This window comes from Apis mellifera, linkage group LG10 (genome assembly GCF_003254395.2).
Source record: "Apis mellifera strain DH4 linkage group LG10, Amel_HAv3.1, whole genome shotgun sequence".
Classification (NCBI taxonomy): Eukaryota; Metazoa; Arthropoda; class Insecta; order Hymenoptera; family Apidae; genus Apis; species Apis mellifera.
The window spans coordinates 9,809,382-9,817,615 of record NC_037647.1 but is presented as its reverse complement, the minus strand read 5'-3'; the positions used below and the strand labels follow the sequence as shown (position 1 = coordinate 9,817,615).

The 8,234-nt window shown below is 21.6% G+C and overlaps 2 protein-coding genes across 5 annotated transcripts; one reads left to right on the top strand and one right to left on the bottom strand.

The window, feature by feature from the left end:
* Positions 1 to 59: 59 nt before the first annotated feature.
* On the bottom strand, positions 60 to 1,951 carry LOC552663 (pyridoxal kinase). The gene is made up of 7 exons (XM_006566055.3): positions 1,690 to 1,951; positions 1,225 to 1,324; positions 986 to 1,129; positions 782 to 902; positions 556 to 698; positions 273 to 452; positions 60 to 180 (listed from the first exon to the last, which is right to left on the bottom strand). The coding sequence occupies exons 1-7, from the start codon at positions 1,774 to 1,776 to the stop codon at positions 65 to 67; spliced, it is 891 nt and encodes a 296-aa protein (XP_006566118.2). The 5' UTR covers positions 1,777 to 1,951; the 3' UTR covers positions 60 to 64.
* Positions 1,952 to 3,354: 1,403 nt separating this feature from the next.
* On the top strand, positions 3,355 to 7,773 carry LOC100577672 (probable serine/threonine-protein kinase DDB_G0283337). 4 transcript variants are annotated; one of them, XM_016914574.2, is made up of 6 exons: positions 3,355 to 3,458; positions 3,575 to 3,812; positions 4,358 to 4,578; positions 5,181 to 5,463; positions 5,814 to 6,000; positions 6,085 to 7,773. In XM_016914574.2, exons 2-6 carry the CDS (start codon positions 3,586 to 3,588, stop codon positions 7,630 to 7,632), a joined length of 2,466 nt encoding a protein of 821 aa, XP_016770063.1. In that variant the 5' UTR covers positions 3,355 to 3,458; positions 3,575 to 3,585; the 3' UTR covers positions 7,633 to 7,773. The 4 variants fall into 4 exon arrangements, with proteins under 4 accessions (XP_016770063.1, XP_016770064.1, XP_006566114.1 ...); XM_016914575.2 differs by lacking the exon at positions 3,355 to 3,458 and having other exon boundaries at positions 3,558 to 3,812; positions 5,118 to 5,463; XM_006566051.3 differs by lacking the exons at positions 3,355 to 3,458; positions 3,575 to 3,812 and adding an exon at positions 4,944 to 4,952 and having other exon boundaries at positions 4,452 to 4,578; positions 5,118 to 5,463.
* The last annotated feature ends 461 nt before the right edge of the window (positions 7,774 to 8,234 follow it).

Below are 8,234 nucleotides of genomic sequence, written 5' to 3'. Positions count from 1 at the left end.
ATATAACATATTAATAAACATTATTTATTTTCAGCAGTATGCACATATTATTAATTTAATTTTTTTATAATATAAGTGGTTCAGCAAAAAAATTAATTTCTGGATTTTCAATGCAATTCTTGTTTTGTATTAAACGTAATTCAATTTTTCTCACAGGCTCATATTCTTTATTTTGACATGCTAATGATAAAAATTTTGAAAATTATTATTAACTTCTATATATAAATATATATTTTTATCTATAGAGAGAGATAAATAGTATGAATAAATACCTTGAGAATATTCATAAGTTTTGAGTAAGATATTATATAAACTATTTACAGTTTTTTCAATAGCAATTTTCATATCATCTTGTAAATATGTATGAGCTAAAAATAGAGCAGCAAAAAGATCTCCAGAACCTGTGAATGTACTTGGTATTTTTGGAACATCAATTTTTATTAATTTATTATCTGAAATCAAAATGAATTTTATATATTTTTTAAATCTTTATTTATTTTAAATGTCAATTTAATTTAAAATGTCAATTATTTTATTATTTAATTATTTCATTACCTTTATTTGTGCTAATTATTGTTGTTAATTTATTATTAATTTCTGTTGATGAAATTGCTACTGTTTGAGGACCCATTTTATGTACTTTTTTTATAGCATTTTCTAAATCGGACATTGTATTGATTTTTATATTACTTATTAATCTAAAATAATTAATATGATATTATAAATTTAATTTATATATATGTAAAATATATAAATATTGACATATAAATATTAAACTTACTCTAATTCAAATTGATTTGGTACTATAATATCTGCTAATGATATTATTTCTTTTCTATAAATTTCTTCCAATGTTTCAGGAACATATAATTTTCCATTATCACCCATAACAGGATCACATACTTGTATTTAAATGTTAAAGATTAATATAAAATTATATTTTTAATATATAAATTTTAATTGTATTCTCAATAAAGTTATTTACCATATATGAGTTTAGGATTTTTACGTTTTAACATACGAACAACTTCTGCTATTTTTCTTAAGAATGATGCAGAGCCAACATATCCAGTAAGTAAATGTGTATAATTAATCAAATTATTTTCTGCTAACCCCTCTATTAAATCTCCTAATTTATATTGGATTAATTATATAATTTATATATCCAATAATTTAAATTGATAATTACTTTTTATTTTGTTTAGAATATTTTCTTTATCTTACCTAAATCTTTATCATTCAATACTTGACCTCGAAAAATATTATATCCAGTATGATTAGAAAGTTGAACAGAATTAATTGCATCTGCCTCAAAGCCTAATAACTGAAGAAAGAAATTATTATTTTAATATTGTTAATTATAAAAAAAATAATATTATAAATGACATGATAATGAAAACCATTTTATTTTTCTAAAATAATCTTATAAAAAATTTCATTTTAAATTTTTGCATTGAAATAAATCTTTTAAAAATAATAATCATATTTATTGTATTATTGTATTGTATTAACAAAGCAGCATAATTTGATTTATATTATATTATTTTTAATATATAAAATTATTAAATAATAATGTAACATATAATTAAAACTATCTAACCAAAATTATCTATTAATTAAAATTTGATAGAATTTATAACTAATAAGATGATAACAAATGATGAATTTTACAATGAACATATTGTTCACCTGCAAAGGAAATATTGCACTTTTATTACCAACGTAACCAGACACTACATGACTTTGTATCGAAAGAATCCGTGGTGTTTCTGACATATTGATCAGCTGATATTAAAAATATTTAATTCACAAAATAACAAAAATATTAAAATTTAACGACGCAATCTTCTACTATTACTACACACCTTATTGTATAGATTGTTTCAAACGCGTATAATTTTCATTCATATCTTTTAATGTATGACGCAATTTCTTTAATATTATTATTACACCTTACTTTATTATACAGATTGTTTCAAACATATGAAATATTTTTCATTATCTTTTATTATTTTGTTATTACAAAACTTTTTCTCAAAAAATTTTTTTTTAATATTTTAAAATTTTAATATAAATCATTAATATTTAATCATAATATTAATTATTAATATTTATTTATTTCTTTGTAATACAATTTGAAAACTTTAATTCTGTAAATATTTTCAATTTCAATTTCAATTTCAATTTCAATATTATTAATATATATATATATATATATAATTATAAAAAATAAAATCATTTCTTCAGAATAAATCAATAAGAAAAATAAAAGAAGAAATAATTTATTCTAATCACAGATGAGAATACAAGATAATAAAATTAATTAGATAGAGCCGTCTTTTGTGTACATTAATTTTATAAAGCAAATATAAAAAAAAAAAACAATAGGAATTTTGCCAAAAAATAAAATAATGAAAAAGTTTTTGAAATCAGCATCATATTATATTTGGATATTTGAAGCTTATATGTTATTAACATAGCAGAATGTACAAGGAAGTATTCAAAATTACATATAAGAAAAGCAACATTGTGCGAAAAAAATAGAAACCATATTCTACCATTTTGAAGATGTTACATAAAAAATTTATTAATTACTTGTTTTTTATTCAAAATTTTGGAATTTTTTGAATTTATATTTTGAAACTAAAAGGCAAGTTTTTCATAAAAATTTTATAATATAAAATTCTTTTCTATTAATTATTTATTTATAATTATTATAGAATATATCGCAAAATTCCATAATGCAAAAATATTTAATCAGTTTATTCATTTGAGTCACAAAATTACAAAATAAAATTTATGCGTAAAAAAGATAAAAAATTAACATTTTAAATGCATATAATAAATTTTATCATATTTAGAAATAAATTCTATAATAATGAAAAATGAATAGAAAATATATCATTGATGTTGATTTAATAATCATTAATAAAAATTAATTAAAAAAAAATCTTATATTAAAATTAATATGAGAAATTCATCTAAAGCTTTAGTTTCAAAATATAAGTTAAAAAAAATTTAAATTTAAAAATGTAAAAATTTTGATTAGAAAACATAAATAATGTTTTTATTAATTAATTTTCTATATGACATTTGTAAAGTAATTTTTTATCCTTTTCGCACAATATTGCTTTCCTTATCTGTAACTTCGAATATCTCCTTGTATATTCTGCTATACTAATAACAAATCAACAAAAAAAACAAGAATGAATTTTAAAATATTTTATTCAAAATTAAATTATTAAATATTTATTTATTGAATTTTTTTAATTTTTAAAGCATTTTTAAAATATCCAATTAATGATCTATTTTTTATTTATAATATCGACATTTAGTTTCAGTTCCAACCATTATTAACGTTGTAATCTTCTTCTCAACTGAATCGGTAATGTTGAGAATGATACTGAAATGATAAGGGAGTTCTGAAAGAGGCATGAAAACAAAAAAATATATTGAATGTTAGATCTATTCTATATCTTGTCTGTGATATACCGATTAAATAACATCGAAAAATTAATATAGTATTTCTAGTGACGCATCTATTTTAACCTTATTTCATGATTTGTTTGTACAGCTTAAAAAAGTATGGCGACGTGGGAAGGTGAAAAATTTCAAGAAATCGGGAATGCCGATGATATTGAAGAAAATTTTGATATCCTTGTGACACATGATCTTCAAGATTGTTTAGATGATAGTTTAGATATAACCAGTTTTGGAAAAGTGTATGAACAAAATACTGTATTTGATTATGAAAAATATTCTGATGATGATGCTCCTATCGATGAAAAACTATCTAATGATAATTCCATTGAGTAAGATCACATAAATTTTTTATTTTCTTTTATTAAACATGATATAAATTTCTTATGATTTAAATATATATGAAAAGTGAAAAATCAATAAATAAAATATAAATTATTCATAACCTGTCTATTTGTAATAACAAAAAATTGTATGACACCTTATAAGGATATAACATTTTGAAGTTAGACTTTTAATTTCCAATATTAAATTTTTCACATATATACGATTATTAAATACTAATATCTTATTTACATTATCAAATATATTATTTAATTTAAATTTAATTCTATATTTTTGATATATGTGATCTTTTTTTTTTTTTTAATTTTAATTCAAAATATCTTTTTATTATGTTTTTATTTTCAATAATTATATTAATATAAGATAATAAAACATTTCAATAACTTGTCCATCTTGATATTTTATAATAAATATAATAATATATATAATATATATTATTATTATTATTATTATTATTATTATTATTATTATTATTATTATTATTATTATTATTTATATAATATATATATATATATATCATATATTATTACAGGTCAATACATCATTCAATTAGTCCTCATGAAATTTATATGCGAATTCATTCTGATCAAGATGATATTTCAAACAAATCTGCATATGCAAATAATATAATTGAAAGTACTGTTTTGGATATAAATCAAAAACATATTGGTCGATATACTTGTGAATATGAGGGTTGTAATAGAACTTATAGTACAGTTGGAAATCTACGTACTCACATGAAAACGCATAAAGGTAAAAAAAGATTTTATATATATCTTAATTTAAAAAGGATAAATATAAATTTTTCATAAATTCTATTTATCATAGAATGTTAATTTTATTAATTTTATATTAATAAAAAATATTGAATGCTTTTATGTTACTAATATGTAAAGTACTTTAATTATAATTAAAAATAAATAGCATACTAACAATTTTATTTTTACATTACACAAATTATTTATAATAATTTAAAAAATATTAATATTAATATCTTATAAATTTTAAAAATTATTAGTATTTTATTTGTATGATGAAGTAAAGATATGTGCTTTGCATGTCATATTATAATGTAATGTATCATATTAATTTCTTTTTCTCTCTTTGTGCTTGCTAAGGAAAATAAGGTAAGCTTAAGAAAAATTATTAATTGGTGTTATATTTCTTGTTATTAATACATAAGAACATATAAAGTCTGCTGATGCCTTATAAATTTTTTATGTACACTTTTATTTGTTATAAAATTATCAATGCTGGTATAAAGGGAACGCTTCGACCTGCATGGCTTTCAGATACTGCAAGCAATAGGTAGTCCAGCAAACTTTTTATGTGGAGGGAATTCTCAAAACTTTCAGGCGAGTATCGATTTAAATGTGCAGAACCAAGTTGTGGCAAGGCATTTCTTACATCGTACAGCCTTAAGATTCATATTAGAGTACATACAAAAGTGAAACCATTTGAATGCAATCACAAAGGCTGTGAAAAAGCATTCAATACTCTTTACAGACTGAGAGCTCACCAAAGACTACACAGTGGTAACACCTTTAATTGTGAAGAAACTGGATGTGTTAAATTCTTCACTACTTTAAGTGATCTCAAGAAACATATTCGTACTCATACTCAAGAAAGACCTTACAAGTATGTTTTTTTGATATTTTTTTAATTGACTTTTATTCACAGCTTTGTGCTTAATTATGCTTTGGTATTTTATTTTCCTTATTTTTAAAACATATGTAATAATAATATATGTATATTTTAAATAGATAGAAAATATACATAAATATAAAGAATATATGTATATACATAAATTTAACAATAAAAAAATAAACATAATCATTCTTGAATTCTTGGTGTATAATATTAACATTGAAACTAAAACTTTAAATATATTTTAAAATGTATTATCCAATTTTTATATTTCTTTTTATGTTATAAAATGAATTATGTATAATATATAATGGATATAAAAAAGTATATTGTTTTTTTAGATGTCGAGAAAAAGGATGTGGTAAAGCCTTTACAGCGTCGCATCATTTGAAAACGCACAAGAGAACTCATACTGGAGAACGACCTTACGTATGTACTATTGGAAATTGCAAACGATCTTTTACTACACCTCATAGTCTAAAAAGTCATTTGAAAACTCATAAGAGAACAAATAATAATGATGAAATGGTATATAAAAAATTTTGGATTTATTATATTTTTTTAAATGCTTGTATTATTTTATACGTAATATATTTTATATTATATATACAGAAACATAAAGGCAACCAAGATGATTACAGAAACCAAAGAAATAGTGAGATATTGAAAACAGAAATCGACGTTGATAAAATAACGTCAAGGAATACAAATGTGCCATGTTATGCCATTATACCATTATCTTCTAGCAATACACAAACTAAGGAAAGTATTACTTATTTATCTATAGAAAATCCAAATGATGAATCAACTTCTACAAATGAAATAATACATATTTTAAGTCAAAACAGAATAAATAAAGAACTTGATTACAACATTACTAATAAAAATACTGAAAATTTAAATAAATCTGCAAATGTCACTCTTCTTACAACAGAAAATATTATTTTAAATAATTTTACCGAACATACAATTGATAATTTTAATAATAATGAAAGTTATGATAAATTTAAAATATTTAATGAAGTAAATGATTCGAATTTACGAGATCAAAATCAACAATATATTTCTAATTCTTCAACAGAAGTTCAAGATAGTAAAAATAATAAGAATAAATCTAATTCAATAAATTTAGAGCAAAAAATTATACAAAATGGTTTACAGACCACTATTGCTCACATTTCAGAAGAACCTGATTTCACAAATAATGTACAACAATATAACAACGATAATACCATTGTCAAAAAAGCTTACAATAATGGAGCAAATGTAAACACGATTGTTGAAAATAATAACGCCACTTTGTATGATACAAATTCTGTTACTAGTCATGTATCAAATATAGTTAGTTCCTCCAATGAGACTCAACTTTTTGATAGAGAGATAGAAAATTTACCATTTATTAATGATAGTTTACAAACTGGATCTCTTAATGAAGTTGAACATGTATTAAATTCTAATGTTATTACAACTACGCAGTCGGAAGCTATTGAATTAGCTATAGCATCTGAAGAAGAAATACCTTCTCCTTGGATAGATGTTATGGCAATGGCAACTCCATCTGCATTAAGAAGACAGTCTTGGTCAGAATTAAATGCATTTCCAACAGCTGTTCACTCGCTAGTTGATTTAGTTGAACCAGAACCATATCCATTACAGATTGAAAATCAATTGCAGCCATTACAACAAGTAGATAATATAAATTTAGTAGATGTAGAAAATATTAATACGTGTATCGAAGTTAGACGTTATCAGGAAAGCAATAATGAGAAACAAAACGAAGATAATATAAAAGTAAAAAAGAATAGAAATATTCTCCAAGAAATTACAGCTGAAGCAGATATATGCAAATGCATTGATTGTAAATGTGATCATCAACAAAATTGTCAAAATTGCTCAAATAATACAATTCCTGAAAATAATAAAAAGCATGTGTCATCAAAAATGGTAGATGATTTCGTGTCTTGTTTACAAAGAGAATGTTCTTGTGACAATGAGCCCGGTGGTTGTGGGTCTTGTTGTGTTGTGATTTGTTTAAAAACATTACAACAATTGCAAAAAGTATTTAGTCGTAATTGTTGTAAAAGTACTAACAGTGTAACATGTTGTAGAGAAGAATTGTTACCTCCATTAATGAAGTGTCAATTAACAAAAAACCAATGAAACAAATACTTTATTGTGTAACTAGTCATGTTAAAAGAAACAAATTTTTATATAAATATTGAATAAGAATTTGTTATTTATCATAATGTATAAAATGATTTGCTTAGCTTTAAAATGCACATTTTCTTATAAATGTCAATTTTTTAAAATTTTGTCTAGGACAATTGAGAGTATAGGACTGTACATACCTGTACTATATTTCAAGACTTTGTTATAGATACGATTTTTAAATGTTATATATTTTCATGTGTGTGAATATTATATTTGTAGATTTTTTACTTATAAAATTTTTAAATGTACATCACTGTTAAATTATTTATAGAAAAAAAGAAGAAAAAAAAAAAAAGGATTGTATTATTGTATCATATTAGCAAGATACCATTTTAAGATAACTAATGCCAAATTTGATATTCATATATTAAGTATATGAGTATGACATTTTTAATGTACAAATACTATGTATATAACATTCTTATACATAATAATAGTTATAAGATATTTGAATTTATATTACATTGTAATTCAACAATGTTTATAAATTTATATGAAAATTAGAAAAAATTTATCAATTATTTGTGATTGTGCGCGTGTATGATGTACTA

Excerpts from the sequence above, each read along its gene's own strand:
- LOC552663 (XM_006566055.3), bottom strand. The coding sequence starts at position 1,776 with ATGTCAGAAACACCACGGATTCTTTCGATACAAAGTCATGTAGTGTCT. Across the intron at positions 903-985 it reads AAATCCTAAACTCATATATG|TATGTGATCCTGTTATGGGT; the intron begins GTAAATAACTTT and ends TTTAAATACAAG. Across the intron at positions 453-555 it reads AATAATTAGCACAAATAAAG|ATAATAAATTAATAAAAATT; the intron begins GTAATGAAATAA and ends TTTTGATTTCAG.
- LOC100577672 (XM_016914574.2), top strand. The coding sequence starts at position 3,586 with ATGGCGACGTGGGAAGGTGAAAAATTTCAAGAAATCGGGAATGCCGAT. Across the intron at positions 4,579-5,180 it reads TCACATGAAAACGCATAAAG|GCGAGTATCGATTTAAATGT; the intron begins GTAAAAAAAGAT and ends CAAAACTTTCAG. Across the intron at positions 6,001-6,084 it reads CAAATAATAATGATGAAATG|AAACATAAAGGCAACCAAGA; the intron begins GTATATAAAAAA and ends TTATATATACAG.